General features: G+C 38.6%; 1 protein-coding gene across 2 annotated transcripts in view; it reads right to left on the reverse strand.

Annotated features, from left to right (window-relative positions):
• Positions 1 to 516: 516 nt before the first annotated feature.
• LOC306845431 (ubiquitin carboxyl-terminal hydrolase 43-like) overlaps positions 517 to 17,310 on the reverse strand; it is a 114,852-nt gene continuing 98,058 nt past the window's right edge. The window contains exons 12-15 of one of the 2 annotated variants that reach the window (XM_079378225.1): positions 12,048 to 12,375; positions 3,358 to 3,516; positions 2,728 to 2,889; positions 517 to 2,573 (exon numbers count right to left, since the gene is read on the reverse strand). In XM_079378225.1, coding sequence (XP_079234351.1) covers positions 1,525 to 2,573; positions 2,728 to 2,889; positions 3,358 to 3,516; positions 12,048 to 12,375 — 1,698 coding nt within the window. In that variant the 3' untranslated portion in view covers positions 517 to 1,524. The remainder of the gene's footprint in view (positions 2,574 to 2,727; positions 2,890 to 3,357; positions 3,517 to 12,047; positions 12,376 to 17,310) is intronic. The other variant, XM_079378226.1, reaches the window with a different exon arrangement.

Here is a 17,310-nt window from a genome sequence, read left to right on the forward strand (position 1 = left end):
TTGTCTTGTCTTATTCATCAGATTAATGGACATATGGACCCAATTAGTCCAAATAGGAAGGTGACAATATGACATATTCTGAATGTTGTTCCGAGCAATTAGAGCCAAACATCTGTGTCATGGACGTCTACGCTTTAAGGTCACTTTACTGGGTTACATTGAGGCTTTTCTTTACTCTGCAGTCATTGGTATTGCTAGATTTTCGCACACTAAAACTAGTAAAAGTTTTTAGTGAGAAAAACAAAACACTTTTAAAAGAATGTGTAAATCTAACTTTCTTCAGTCCAGCATTGAAACATTAATAACACTATAAACGCACTTCTTAAATTTACTTTATAAGAATCAAGATTTCACAGCAAAATGACATGTACCATGTACAGAAGGTGGACATTTTTACAATTATACTAAAGGACTTGTACTTGCTAAAAAGCACATACTATCAATCAGAGGGCAGAAGTTTGTGTTGAACATGTAGAACAGGTTTGTTAGTGATGTTTTTTTTTTTTTTTTTTTTTTATAATTTAGAGGCCCTAGCTGAATGTATCAAATAGGCTTTAAAGGGTTAATAGTGTCATCATTTTGGAGCTTGACAGTTGCTGGTTATCACTTGAACATCCTGCTTAACATCTTTGTTTGTGGTCTATTAATGAAAAAAAGCCAAACATGTTTGGAACAACATGAGAGTGAGTAAACAATGACAATTTTCATTTTTTTTGGTGTACTATCCTTTAAGTTAAAACAGGTTCTTGTTACTGCATTCAAACTAGGTTTAGGTGATGGATTCAACCATAAGGTGAGGTTGTTGTGATTGTGCTTTTCAGAAGTGTGTTTTACTAAGGTGTTCTGTCTAATACATTGTGTTGTCAACATGCCATCATTGTACATATGTGACAGAGCATTAGAAATATAGCTCGCCCCTTTAGATTCTGTTAGATTTCATACTTTTAAAATATTATTTTATAATACAAATTTGTAAATGTCTTAATGCATACTGCAAAACAAGCAAGAATTAATAAGCTTCATGTTTTGGTCTGAGAGCATGATTATGTCAGACAGTGGTGCAATAAATTCACTGAAAGTGCAAGAACTGACATCTTTGATAAACCCATGAAAGGTTAGCAGCCAGTCAATACAATCTACAGAATCATAAAAGATGAAACTGGAAAGATAGATATAGCGATTCCCTTCATGTATTACAGGTGATAAATCTATTTAGTGGCACATAAAAATCAAACCCAAGGCAAATCATTTTTCAGTTCAAAATCATGGTGCAGAGGCCAGTGTGTAACGTACTTCCAGTGCCAAAACACAGTCTGACAAAAATCTAAAAAATAGCTCTGGTTCAGAGGCACTTCATATAAGAAGAAAAAAGTGAACAAAAATATCATCCACTAATTCCAAATGTATGTGCAACTTCATAGTGTGCGGCCATCATTTCAAACCTTTCTTTCTTAACATAGTTCTTCATAGGGCTTTTATATTTTTGCTACGCTGTTGTGATATTTCGGTGAAGTGAAGTAAGTCTCAGAAGCTTGATTCAGGCACTGCCTTCTTTCTGCCCAGTGAGTTTGTGCTGTAGCGTGTGCGTTGCAGAGTGTTCTGAGAGCCCCTGTCCATAGGAATGCTCTGCGGCTGAGCCGCTGATGTGCCGTTCCTGTGTAGAGATGCCGTCCTTCTCAAGCCTAGATCAGCCTTGCTTTGAATATTGGAAGCACTTTGTGAGCGTTTGATGTCTGATGACCCACGACTCACCTTGCCATTTGCAAATTCATCTCCGAGTCTGCTACGAACTTGGTTAGTGCTATTAGCTTTTCCTTCTGAAGTTCTTTTGTGTTTCCCATTGGAGAGTAAAACTTCAGATGGGCTCTTCACCTCTGCGTCACCCCTTTTCACAGATTCACTGTCTCTGGATCTCCGAAGCGAGTCTTTCCTCATGAAACCACCTTTAAGAAAAGCAAAGACACTATCGTGATGCTTTGTCTCCTGTCCCTTTGTCTGTTTCTCCTCTAGATGGTCTCGCTCCTTGCCTGGATCACCCCTCTGCGTTGTGTCCCACCCGCTTGGACCACTGGAACTAGATTGGATCCCTGTGCCGGAGCTGTTTCTGGACTGTGATTTGTCCTGTTTTGATTTTCTGCTGCTCCGTCTGGTCAAAGTTCCATCTTCTCTTGGTCTACTGCTGCTGCTGGGTTGTTGACCCGTTGCTTTCTCTGAGCCACTTCTTTCTTGACCCTGCGGTATTTTGTGATACTCTGGAGGTCCGAGGTTGCTGTGGCTTGAAGATTTGGCTGTGGATTTTTTTGTTTCTTCTTCTTTACTGCTTTCTTTATCTGAAGGTCGAGTCATTAGGGCAACAATGGGGTCTTTGGTGCATCTTGGCCTTCTGCCAGACTCTAAATACTCCACCAGCTCTGCAGGAGCCTGGCCAGGAGCTTGGGCAGGTTTGTGGCGGTCTTTGTTTCCAAAGGACCATCGCAGTGGGAGCACTCTGGTTTTGGTGGGACTTTTCATGCTAACGCTACGCCCTTGGATTCCTCGCACGAAAGGTCTGCTTTCGAACCCACCTAGAGACACTGACATTAACACAATATTTACCACATGGTGGAAAACACATTCCCACAACAAAACAAGTGAAAAACTATGATGAAATCTCTGTCAAGAAGCATCCTTTTAGTATTTACATTTCTTATTTACAATGACGAGAACAAACTGGATGGGTACACTCACCTATCTTTTCCACTGAGGGTTCATTTTGAAAGACGGGAGACTCTGGGGAGTCTGGGATGGAAGAAGGGCATGTTGTGGAAGACCGTGATACCATACTTCCTCTTTTACTGTCACCATTCAAACGGATGAGCCAGTGATCTGACATAGAGGAGCTGGTGGAACCTGCACAATGAGACAATAAAGACTGTTTAGTGGCTGGTCCATGTTTCTCCTAGACATGGACTTAAAGCATGCTGCCCTCTCTCACTGCCCCTTCATTTTTAATAAGTAAAATTCATCATCTGCACATGTTCTGTTTTATTGTTTCCATGACGACTAAATCATGCATATGCAGTGGCATCTTAGCCACCAGTCAAAATGAACTCAAATAAACTAAGAAAAACCTTCATTCAGTTTTTACAGTACAGTCATTAATTCAGGTATTTTCAAAATCTGGGGAGAGGTAAGTGGAAATTTTCATATATTGCATAAGGCAAATACTTTTCTTACAATGGAAAGAAAATCTGGTTACATTCGCACTGCAATATATATGAGAAAAAAAATCTGCTGCTTCTGCCTAATATTGATCCACTGCGAAAAAGGTCAGTCAGTCTCCTTCTGCAGTGTGACCACAAAGGCTCATTTACTCACCTCTGACCGAGCTGTTGGCGGACCAGGGTGGGATGACATTTCTTCTCTGGTAGAACAGGATATATGCCCCTCGTGTGCACAGTTCCTCCTCTGGCACAATCTCCACACTGCTGTCGTCATAACTGTACCAGTGGCCATCCACAGAGTTCCTACAATAGGCTGTTTCACAAAGACATATGCTGTAATGTGTGTGTGTGTGTGTGTGTGTGTGTGTGTGAGTGTGTATCTATACACAACTGCCTTTATGCCATTCATTAGTATAAATCTTAAATTGAAATCCTTTCTATTATTTCAAAAAGAAAATAGAAATATTTTGTAACAATGTAAGTCTTTACCATCACTTTTTGTTTCAATTGAACACATCCTTGCTGAATAAAATTATTATTTTTTTTTTTAAATAAAGAAAGATAAAATGTACTGACCCCAAACATTGTATATCATTACAAAATATTTATATATATAAAAAAATGCTTTTCTTTTAAACTTTTTATTCATCAAAGAATTCTGAAAAAACTATCACAGGTTCCAAAAAAAAATATTATTAAGCAGCACAACTGTTTCCAATATTGATAATAAATCAGTGTATTAAAATGATTTCTGAAGGATCATGCGACACTGGAAATTGGACACTGGAAATTGGAACAATATTTCACAATACTGCATTTTTATCCATATTATATTTTTTTCTGCATTTTTTATCAAATAAATATTATTTGGTCTATAAGTGCTGCCCAGAGCTTCTCTGGCACCTGTGGAAGATTTTGAAGGGGATTTGGCGAAGAGGAAGGGTTGCTGACCAGTGGATATATGCTGAGGGAGTGTGGATTCCCAAAGAGGAGAACTCGAAAAACATCAACCAGTTTTGAACCATCTCACTATTGAGTGTTGAAGGGAAGGTATTTTTCAGCATCGTCTCACGAAGACTGACAGAGTTTCTCCTCAAGAACAACTACATCGACCCCTTAGTGCAGAAGGGGGATTCCAGGAGCTCCCGGCTGCTTGGAACACACTGGTGTAGTTACACATCTCATCAGAGAGGCCCATGAGAACAGAGGCGACCTAGTTGTCTTGTGGTTGGACCTGGCAAATGCCTATGGGTCCATACCGCATAAGCTGGTCGAGGTCGCTTTACACCTCCGTCATGTTCCCAGTAAGATTAAGGACCTGATCCTGGATTACTATAATAATTTCAGGATGCGGGTCACTTCTGGGTCAGAAACATCAGACTGGCACCGTATTGGGAAAGGAATAATAACAGGCTGTACCATCTCTGTTATTCTTTTTGCTCTTGCCATGAACATGGTGGTCAAGTCAGCTGAGGTGGAATGCAGAGGGCCCTTAACCAAGTCAGGCATACGACAGCCCCCTATAAGAGCCTATATGGATGATCTTACCATCACAACGACATCGGTCCCAGGGAGCAGGTGGATCTTACAAGGACTTGAGAGACTCATCACCTGGGCAAGGATGAGTTTCAAGCCCTCCAAATCAAGGTCCATGGTGCTGAAGAAGGGGAAGGTGGTTGACAAGTTCCGGTTTTCCATCTCAGGAACTGTCATCCCAACCATCACGGAGCAACCTGTCAAGAGTTTGGGGAAGCTCTTTGACTCTAGCCTGAAAGACTCTGCCGCCATCCAAAAGTCCAACAAAGAGCTTGGAGCTTGGCTCACCAAGGTTGACAAGTCCGGCCTGCCTGGTAGATTTAAAGCCTGGATCTACCAGCATTCCATCCTGCCCCGAGTCTTGTGGTCCCTGTTGATCTATGCAGTCCCAATGACAATAGTTGAGTCCCTAGAAAGAAAAATCAGTGGCTTACCAGTGCTGCACTGTATGGGACGAGTAACATTTTGCAGTTGCCCTTCAGTGGCCTCACGGAAGAATTCATGGTGGTACGCACAAGAGAAGCCCTACAGTACAGGGACTCCAGGGACTGCAAGGTGTCATCAGGCGGCATTGAGGTGAGGACAGGAAGGAAATGAAAGGCTGGGAAAGCAGTGGAGGTGGCAGAGTCACGCCTGAGACAAAAGGTACTGGTGGGCACTGTGGTGACAGGCAGAGAGGGCTTGGGTTATTCCAAAGACCCTGGTTAGCCAAGCCCGCGGTAAGGAAAGACACCATCTACTCCAGGAAGAGGTCAGAGCAGGCGTGGAGGAAGAGCGAGTGAGCAGGGCGGTGGGACTCCGGCAGCAGGGAGCGTGGACTAGGTGGGAGAGTACAGTGCAGCGCAGGATCACCTGGGTAAACATCTTGCAAGCAGATTTCCATCGGGTCCGTTTCCTGGTACAAGCTGTCTATGATGTCCTGCCAAGCCCAGGTCAATCTCCATGTCTGGGGGAAGAGCGAGACACCTTTCTGCCTTCTTTGCTCTGGAAGAGGCTCTTTAGAACATCTCCTCAGCAGCTGCCCAAAGGCTCTGGCTGATGGTCGCTATCCTTGGCGCCATGACCAGGTGCTCAAGGCAATTGCTGAGAGCTTAGCCTCAGCCATTAGCACCAGCAAGTACCATCATGCTCCAAAGAAGGCAGTTCTCTTCATCAAAGCTGGAGAGAAACCCCGGGCACGCCCACAATTAACAGGCCTCTCCATAAAGCCTCGAACTGGCAGCTGCAGGTTGACCTGGGAAAACAGCTGAGGTTTCCTCAGCATACTGTAACAACCAGTCTCCGCCCAGACATGATAGTTACCTCCGAGGTTTCAAAACAGCTGATCATGCTGGAACTTACGGTGCCCTGGGAAGAGCGTATTGAGGAAGCCAATGAGAGGAAACGCGCTAAGTACCAGGAACTGGTGGAGGAGTACAAGGAGAGAGGCTGGAGAACCTTTTATGAGCCTATAGAAGTCGGCTGTAGAGGCTTTGCAGGACGTTCACTTTGCAAAGTCCTCAGTCGTTTGGGCGTTACAGGGGTGGCCAAGGAGTGGGCCATTCAATCCGCAAGCGAAGCCGCAGAGAAGGCCACAAGGTGGCTTTGGATTAAGAGGGCTGATCCGTGGACTGCTACTGGGACACAAGTCGGGGCTTGATCAACCCTGGCTGGGTCGCCTGGGCGAGGGTGTATGATGTTGCGAGACCCAAAACACCCAATGATCCCAGGAGACATCACTGAGGATGCGTCCCAGTGCATCCATGAGATGTTTCTTGCATAGTGCATAGTTTTCTGCATTTTTGATCAAATAAATGCAGTCTTGATGAGCGTAAGACACCTATTTAAAACATTAAAAATCTTACTGATCTCGGCTGATATCAACTGAACTATGAATTCACAAAAGGAATTTATATTACCACAATCAGCTAGACAATTTCTCAAAACTCTACGCCCAATATTATGCAAAATGTTCCTATATAGAATAGTTGTCAAGTGTAAATAAAAAACAAGTATCCTGTAAATCATATATATCAGTATATCATACATTTAATTGAGAAAATCTGTAGAGATGCTAATAAATGTTGGTAATGAGTGGACAAAAAATAATTCACATTTTGTGTCAAAGAAGACAAAAAAAGAACTGGTCTGAGCCACAGTCAGAAGACCAGGGGGATCTGCAAATCTTTAGGTATTTTTTTGTAAAGTACAAAACACAGGCCTAATTCGGTGTTGACAACAAAGTAAGTTTTTCACTCTTTCTGTGAAATCCAATTTCACTCTTTCTGTGAAATATTTCACTCTTTCTGTGAAATCCAACCCTGTTGTTTTGCATTATGTTGAAATGACAATATTTCCCTTTGAAAAGTAAGTGTAGGATCAAAAGATAACATTCCATAAAAAATATCATAGACATTTGTGACAAAATTCCTCACTTGCTATCTTTCTTAGCATGCTGTACTATAATTTATGCACCTTTATTTGCAAGTTTAGTGACCAAAATTCATAAGGAGATTTTTCTTATATGTTTTTCTCAACGTGGTTATCTACATTCGTGGATCCTGTTAGTAACGAGACCTTACTCAGTCCTATTCCTAATGGGAATTACAAATGACAAATAAATAATTGGGCACAACTTAATAATAATAATAATAATAATGCAACTAAGCATTTTTTCTTATTTCTTCTATTAGGCTTACCCATATGTATGTAGGTAAAACATCTGTACATCTCAAACAATGTATTAGTGAACACATAAGTTCAGTTATCCAGTAGCGCTACGTTTTAATAAGTTCAATCGTGATGTGTCGATGCTCCGCTTCTGTGGAATTGGAAAGGTGAAGGTGCCACCTAAAGGTGGGGACATTGACATTTTTCTGCAGAGACCTGAGGTATACTCGTCTTAATGATGAGCTTCCTTTTAATGTCACATTGTAATATTGATATTTAATGATTTTTAATATACTAGAGTACATGTATATATTTGTATTTAGTATTTAGTACAATGTAATTTACATTGTATATTTGTTACATTTTTGTATATGTTGATATTTAGTGTTTTTTGTGTTGATAAATGAATATGGCGATATGTACGTTTGTACCAAGTTTGCATTACATACTATTTCATGACATGTATTGGTGAGTATTCATTGTTTACTGAAATCTATCAAGTATTTAATTCACTGTTTATTTTTATAGAAGTAACTGTAGATACTAGAAATACTAGGAGTATGTAATGCATGTAGTTTGGCTAATCGTACTTGACTGTTGATCTATAGTTAGGTTATCACTGGCTTTACCATTTTCATTGAACCATTAGCAGCAGCCATCCGTCAAAACAGCAACATAAAAGGTATTCAAACACTAAATATACACCACAAAATAAGTCTTTACGCTGATGATATATTATTATATTTACAAGATCCTCCATCATCATTACAAGAAACGATTAAACTCATTGACTCTTTTTCAAATATCTCTGAATACTCAATCAACTGGAGTAAATCTGCTATACTTTCATTACATTCCACTAGTTTGGATGTGACATCCCATACATCACCAATTCCTCTGTGCACCGATCATATCAAATATCTAGGTATTAATGTTTCCCCCAGGCTGTCAGAGCTGTTTGGACTCAACTACACTCCACTACTTAAAATAATAGACGAGGATCTTCAACGCTGGATGAACCTACCACTATCTATTATGGGCAGAATATCAACAATTAAAATGACTATACTCCCTAAATTAAACTATTGATTTACAATGACACCAACACAACCCACCCTTTCCTGGTTTAAATCACTAGATTCAATAATTACCAAATTTTACTGGAAAAACAAGACCCCAAGAATCAAATTGACCACCCTACAGAAACAGAGAACACAAGGAGGACTGGAAGCACCACATTTTTACCACTACTTTCTGGCCAATCAGCTCCAAAATATACACAAATGGATTCAACCTAACTCATCAGAAAGCACATGGCTAGATATTGAACAAACAATTTGTAAGGACATTAATACTTCAGATTTACCCTTCTACAATCAGACAATCAAAAAGCATCACTGTTTTAAAATGCCGACAATAGCAGCAGCTCTGACAGCCTGGTGGAAATTCCATCAAATCACAAACTCTCCTCTTGCACCATCTAAATACACCCCAATTTGGAATAACCCAGATTTTACAGCTAACAAGAAGCCACTCAATTTACGCACATGGGCAGAAAAGGGAATCACACAACTTCAGCATATCTTTCATAATAATAACCTGGCACCATTCTCCCACTTGGTTCAGAGATACGGCATTGGGAGCAATTGTTTTTTGGAATACTCACAAATCAAATCATCAATTCAATCAAAAATTTACACTAGGACAATTAATCTAGACCTCCCCCTCCCAATATCAGCGCTATTAAATATTTCTTCTTCTAAAAAACTACTCTCCAAAATATACAGAATTATATCAAAATCGGACAATACATTAGGTATACCAAATGTTAAATGGGAATCAGATTTATCTATTGCCCCCGATGCCACTTTCTGGACACAAATCTGCAAAAACATTTACTTCATGACGAAAAATGCCAATCTTCAACTTATACAATATAAAATACTTCATAGATTTCACCTTACTGGACGAAAATTATTTAAAATGGGTTTTACTTCAGAAACATGTTCACACTGTACACAAAACACCCCAGACACCTATCTTCACGCCTTGTGGCATTGCACCCCAGTTAAAGAATTTTGGGAAAATGTTACTGAGTCACTATCCAACCATATGGGATGTCACATCCCATTGTCTCCTTCCCTCTGTATATTAGGTGACACATCCATAATCAACTCAAACGATACAGATAGTAAATTACTCTTAGTAGCTCTAACTATCGCCAAGAAAACTATCCTCATGAACTGGAAATCAAGGAATAGCATACATATTTCATCTTGGAAAAACTTAATAACAGACTACATCTCCATGGAAAACCTGTCAACTTCCACTCAAAATAATACAACAGAATTGAACCCCTCTTTGTTATCTCTCATAAACTTCCATCAATCATGAATCCGTTGACCCTCTCTGTCTGAAGCCACCCTCAACAACACACCATTCATCAATATCTACATAAGATTATGGGGGAGGGGGGTTAGGAAGAGGTAGCAACAAAGGCTAATATCAAACTAAATCAAAAACTTAAAATATTTTTCTATTATTAATATTATTATTATTATTATTTTTTTTTATCTTTCTCTATCCTTTCTTACGGTTGCTTTCTGCTATCTGCACTTTTTATTTATTTATTTTTTCTTCTCTCTCTTTTCTTCTCTTTCTCTTTTCACGCCTCTGGGCCTCAGTTGGCTGTGGCCCTGTGTGGTTGGGTTTAGTGGTTGGTGGGTGTGCTGTGGGGCCGGGGGCCTTGTATCTCCAACCTGTACCAGCTTTGGCCTGGTTTTCTTGCCTCTGGCAGGTTCAGCACTACATGCCTTGTTTTTTTTAATGCATCACTAGACGGTATACATACATCTATTTTAAAACAAGCAAGGGAAGAGGAGAGAGGAGGAAGGAGAGGAGGGGAGGGAAAAGAAAAAAAAAAAAAAAAAAAAAAGGAAAAAGAGAGAGGAAAAAAAAAATGCATACATGTATATCAGACACACACAGGGTAAGTGGGACGTGAGCATGGGGGCCTGGGCTTTGCACTGGGCTGGCTCCACACTGCACGTCACACTTTTTTAATGCATTATACACTTAACAATACATATACAGTACATATGTGAGGTAAACATGGCATGTGAGTGGCGGCCGGGGCTGAGACTTTGGTCCTTGTGCCCTGCAGCTCCTCTCCTAGATGGCTCGTCCTGGGCCTAAACTATGCCTTGCCCACGGAGGGCCCAGAGGCAGCCTTACAATATCTTACTCTTTTTAGCTTTATTATTATTATTATTATAATTATTTCCTCTCTATTATTAATATTATTATTATTTTGTTATTAATACTATGATTACTACTATTATTATTATTATTATTATTATTATTATTACTATTTTGTCCTCTTTCTAATCCTCCAACTTTCCCCACATTTATTTATTTATTTTTTAATTAATTACTATCCTCTAATTTTTGTTATTAATGTTACTATTATTATTATTATTATTACTGTTATCATTACTGTTGTACTTTTTTTTTTTTTTTTTTTTTGATTAATTTATTAAATTTTTTGATTATTTTGTTTAGTATACTTCCAAACCCAACACCCAGTCACACACACACACACACACACACACACACTCATACTCACACAAACCATGTTGGCTGTCATGTATGTTTTGTTGACCCTGGTTACTCTGTATCTGATTTGTCACCTGTAAATAGCATGTTTGTTTGCATAATAAATAAAAAAAAAAAAAAAAAAAAAAAAAAAAAAGGTTATCACTGGCTATTATTGATTATAATGTTGTTCTCATTGACTGCTTTGTATTTTAAATGTGGATGTGTGGGATTCATCTATTTTTGTTAAATCTTATTTTCTTTTCTTTATTCCTATTTACCTGCTTATATGATTTACTAGGATTTGTGGTGACATTTCATTCATATTAACCCCCCACCTCCCTTTCATTCATATTTCCAGCACAGAATTTTAAACAGCATATAAGAATTCACCTATAATTCATGTATTAAAAATAAACTAGTGACAGACAGTGTAAAACGTGACTTTATAGTAAGTTGTATGTCACTGAATGAAACTCAAAATCACCTATTTGAAGAAGCATTAAAGGGTTACTCCACCCCAAAATGAAAATTTTGTCATTAATCACCCCATGTCGTTCCAAACTCATAAAAGCTTTGTTCATCTTCGGAACACAATTTAGATATTTTGGATGAAAACCGGGAGGTTTGTGACTGTCACATTGACTGCCAAGTAGCCCCCCGTTTTTCATCCAAAATATCTTAAATTGTGTTCCGAAGACGAACAAAGCTTTTATGAGATTTGGAACAATATGCACTGTAAAAAAAAAAGAAAAGAAAAGAAAAACAAATTAAAACTCTCAACTTATTTTTGTAGGAGATTCTCAACTTTTTGTTGTATAAACTTAAAACAACAAGTTCAGAAAACTCAAAAATCTGCTGAAGCTGGTTGCCTTAAAATTTTAAGTTGGCTCAACTTTTCTGTAAAAAATTTTTACAGTGTGGGTAAGTGATTAAACATTTTCATTTTGGGGGTGGAGTATCCCTTTTGAAAAACAGCATGTATAACAATTATAAAAGAAAGAAAGCATTTTAAATGTACAAACAACCCCTTGCGTTTTACTATCAGAGATCCAGCACACTCACCTGTGTAATGGCCTCCATGCATGCCACCGTGGTGGTTACAAACTGCATACAGGTCATAAAGGAAGTCAGTATCTCCATGTTTCCAAGTTGCAGGCCACGGGGCCAGATTCTTCATGCTCTGACTGCGTTTCACCACATGGGGAGTCATATCCAGAGCGCTTATCGGAAAGCTAATGAGGGTGGAGAGTTTGTTTCGACGTTTGCCCACCTGCCGAAAACGTTTGAGGTGCAGGATGAGGATGTCAGGCAGGGTCCATAAGCTCATCTTCACCATCCCCTGCTGCATCTGCTTACAGTGGGGGCACTTCCACGCATCATCTGGTGCCAGCTGCAAGGGGAATAAAAACATTTGCTATAAACAGTCCAGAACTCATTTGTGATGTATGTCACAGACAACAAATTAATGTAGTTAGTCAGATGCTCCCCATGTGAGAATCAAAATCACAGGCAACTAAATAACTTAGTTATTTTCTTTCTTGGGTTTGTTCAAATGCAGGTTTCTCCATGGTCAGCTAAACCATGTCATTATCTGAACCGGTTTTGTCTCAGTGTGGTGCAGTAAAACATTTATATCTCTGGAATAAAACTGCTGCGACAAACTGGATCGCAGTGAACATGCAGAGAGTAAAGGACAACGGCATTTGAATATTTACAGGACCTCTGTAGACCATCAGTAAATTGTTATTTATATCTTCAAAATATGTGGTACAGAAAAATGCATGATTTAATTCCTGCTTTAATTCCATACCACATTCACTGCACACACTATGATAAAAGCTTTTTTCCTATAGCTGAAGTCCTGGTAGAAGTGTTGCCTCAGTAACGACATCACACTGTTCGAGGATCGATAATAATTTGTGAAGCCAATCATGATGAGGTAACTCTCAGGGGTTCATGGGTAAGATTTATCAAGTGCTACTTGTCAAGAACAGGCAGTATATAGAGAAGAATGAATTCAGAGTGACCTTTCAAAGAGAGTGAGAGGATGTGGGACGTGAGAGACAAAAACGGTAGGTGGGAGACCAGCTCCATTTGTTCCTCAAGTGGGTTTTTAAATCAGCTTGAATAATCTTGAATATGGAATAGCGATCGGCCCTTCTATTTGAAATGTCTAAAGCCTTGACTGGCAAGCGTAGATTCCACAGAGAACCTTTTGTACTGCATTAGTTCCCACTTAAATAAAAATAACAGTATTTATCCAACATTTGCCAACCAGAATTAATTTTTTGACCTATAAGAGTGCATATAAAAACACAGCATTATGTTCATTTCGGTGAAATACTTCTTAACTGAAATAAGTTCTCGATCTGAACAATTATGACTGCTACATAAAATTTAATCAAACGCTCCTGACATCCTAATAACATAATTGATTCAGCAAGAGCTGATAAAATGTAAAAACTGTAACTTGAATGCAATGTAAGTCGCTTTGGATAAAAGCGTCTGCTAAATGCATAAATGTAAATGATTCAGATACTGAATATCCTACCAGCATGTGATTTTCGTTTTTGCTTTTCATCAAAATCCACTTCATATACTTAAACATTCGCCTCTGAGACAACACACAGATGAGAGCAACAGGCCACTTCAGTGTCTGCAGAGGCACTAAACTCATAAGCAGACAGACCTAGAATAGAACATTTTGAAATAGATCAAATAAATAAGAGGAACTCATTTTCTGTGGCCTTTTTCAGCTCTGGTTGACAATTCAGACATTATTAAGTCACCCTCATGTCTTTCTAACTTTGCATTCTGCTGTTAATGTGGAACCCAAACATTATTTTGGAAGAATTGTTATACAAATTGAAAGGAATCAACAGTTGCATATGTTTATTAGGGGTGGTGATGGCGCAGTGGATAAGACACATGCCTTTGGTGTGAGAGACCCGGGTTCGAATCCACTGTGAGACACCAATGTGTCCCTGAGCAAGACACTTAACCCCTAGTTGCTCCAGAGGCGTGCGACCTCTGACATATATAGCAATTGTAAGTCGCTTTGGATAAAAACGTCAGCTAAATAAATAAATAAATGTAAATGTTTACATTTTAATCATTTAGCAGACGCTTTTATCCAAAGAGACCTACAAATGAGGACAAAAGAAGCAATCAAAACCAACAAAAGAGCAATAATATGTAAGTGCAATGACAAGTCTCACTTAGCCCAACACAGACGTAGAAAGTTTTTTTTACATTTATAATTAATAAAAATAAATTAAGTAGACAGAATAGAAAAATTATAGGGAACTCTAATGTTAGAGGGTAATTTTTTATAATAAGTATAGGATAAAATAGTAACATTTAGTATAGGATAAAATAGAAAAAGTATAATCTAATAATAAAACAGAAAAAGATCAATCTAGTGTTAGAGGCTCTCTCTTTTTTAAAGAAAATAAGTAGTTACAAATTGATAGAGAGTGCAAGTGTTAGAGGGTCAAGTCTTGTTTTTTGAATAGAGAGCGAAAAGGTTATAGGGTCATTTTTTTTATTTTTTTTTATTAAAAAAGAAAAATAGATAGAATTAGAACTGAGAGTGAGAGTGCTAGAGTTAGAGGGTCAAGATGTGTTTACAAATCAAATGCTGTTCTTTTTCATTTTGTTCATCAAAGAATCCTGAAAAAAAATCAGTTTTTAACATTGATAATAATTAGTATTTTCACCAACAAAATTTGTTTAAAGTCAGTTATTTTTTTGCAGTATATATTTTGCTGTAGTGTGTCAGTAGGAAATATTTCTGTTTATATTTCCAAACATTCCTTTTGCCATTAATTGTAATAATTAAGTGAGATTTTTGTTTGCACAAGGAGTCTGACAATAGCCCGTACGCCACACAGAGATCTGATCTCATCATCATCCAGTCTGTCTGGAATGACATGAAGAAACAGAACAAGCTGAGACAGACTAAATCCAGAAGAACTGTGGCAACGTCTCCAAGACGCTTGAAGATACTTCCTGAAAAGCTACAATACTGTGAGAGGTTTTAGGCATTAATAATGCAAGTGTAAAAATGCTGTAAAGTGAGGATGCATTCAAAAATAATGTAATTAAAAAGATTTTATTTATCAATTAACTTCTATTAAGTAAATCAAATCAACATTTGGTGTAATCACCCTTAGCATTTAAAACAGCTTTTGTCCTAGGTACATAGCGCATTGTTATATGTGACCCTGGACCACAAAACCAGTCTTAAGTTCCTGGGGTATATTTGTAGCAATAGCCAAAAATACATTGCATGGGTCAAAATATGCATTTTTCTTTTATGCCAAAATATCATTAGGATATTAAATAAAGATCACGTTCCATGAAGATATTTAGTAAATTTCTTCCCGTAAATATATCAAAACTTTTTGATTGGTAATATGCATTGCTAAGAACTTCATTTGGACAACTTTAAAGGCGATTTTCTCTATATTTTGATTTTTGTTTTTGCACCCTCAGATTCCAGATTTTCAAATAGTTGTATCTCGGCCAAATATTGTCCAATCCTAACAAACCATGCATCAATCGAAAGCTTATTTATTAAATTTGACACTTAAGACTGGTTTTGTGGTCCTGGGTCACACACACACGTGTAAATATATATATATATATATATATATATATATATATATATATATATATATATATATATATATATATATATATATATATATATATATATATATATATATATATATATATATACACAGTGGGTACGGAAAGTATTCAGACCCCCTTAAATTTTTCACTCTTTGTTATATTGCAGCCATTTGCTAAAATCATTTAAGTTCATTTTTTTTCCTCAATGTACACACAGCACCCCATATTGACAGAAAAACACAGAATTGTTGACATTTTTGAAGATTTATTAAAAAAGAAAAACTGAAATATCACATGGTCCTAAGTATTCAGACCCTTTGCTGTGACACTCATATATTTAACTCAGGTGCTGTCCATTTCTTCGGATCATCCTTGAGATGGTTCTACACCTTCATTTGAGTCCAGCTGTGTTTGATTATACTGACTGGACTTGATTAGGAAAGCTACACACCTGTCTATATAAGACCTTACAGCTCACAGTGCATGTCAGAGCAAATGAGAATCATGAGGTCAAAGGAACTGCCTGAAGAGCTCAGAGACAGAATTGTGGCAAGGCACAGATCTGGCCAAGGTTACAAAAAATTTTCTGCTGTACTTAATGTTCCTAAGAGCACAGTGGCATCCATAATCCTTAAATGGAAGACTTTTGGGACGACCAGAACCCTTCCTAGAGCTGGCCGTCCGGCCAAACTGAGCTATCGGGGGAGAAGAGCCTTGGTGAGAGAGGTAAAGAAGAACCCAAAGATCACTGTGGCTGAGCTCCAGAGATGCTGTCGGGAGATGGGAGAAAGTTGTAGAAAGTCAACCATCACTGCAGCCCTCCACCAGTCGGGGCTTTATGGCAGAGTGGCCCGACGGAAGCCTCTCCTCAGTGTAAGACACAAAAAAACACCTGAAGGACCACAAGATGGTGAGAAATAAGATTCTCTGGTCTGATGAGACCAAGATAGAACTTTTTGGCCTTAATTCTAAGCGGTATGTGTGGAGAAAACCAGGCGCTGCTCATCACCTGTCCAATACAGTCCCAACAGTGAAGCATGGTGGTGGCAGCATCATGCTGTGGGGGTGTTTTTCAGCTGCAGGGACAGGACAACTGGTTGCAATCGAGGGAAAGATGAATGCGGCCAAGTACAGGGATATCCTGGACGAAAACCTTCTCCAGAGTGCTCAGGACCTCAGACTGGGCCGAAGGTTTACCTTCCAACAAGACAATGACCCTAAGCACACAGCTAAAATAACGAAGGAGTGGCTTCACAACAACTCCGTGACTGTTCTTGAATGGCCCAGCCAGAGCCCTGACTTAAACCCAATTGAGCATCTCCGGAGAAACCTAAAAATGGCTGTCCACCAACGTTTACCATCCAACCTGACAGAACTGGAGAGGATCTGCAAGGAGGAATGGCGGAGGATCCCCAAATCCAGGTGTGAAAAACTTGTTGCAACTTTCCCAAAAAGACTCATGGCTGTATTAGATCAAAAGGGTGCTTCTACTAAATACTGAGCAAAGGGTCTGAATACTTAGGACCATGTGATATTTCAGTTTTTCTTTTTAATAAATCTCCAAAAATGTCAACAATTCTGTTTTTCTGTCAATATGGGGTGCTGTGTGTACATTAATGAGAAAAAAAAAATAAAAAATAACAAATGATTTTAGCAAATGGCTGCAATATAACAAAGAGTGAAAAAT

This window comes from Barbus barbus (genome assembly GCF_936440315.1).
Source record: "Barbus barbus genome assembly, chromosome: 25".
Lineage (NCBI taxonomy): Eukaryota > Metazoa > Chordata > Actinopteri > Cypriniformes > Cyprinidae > Barbus > Barbus barbus.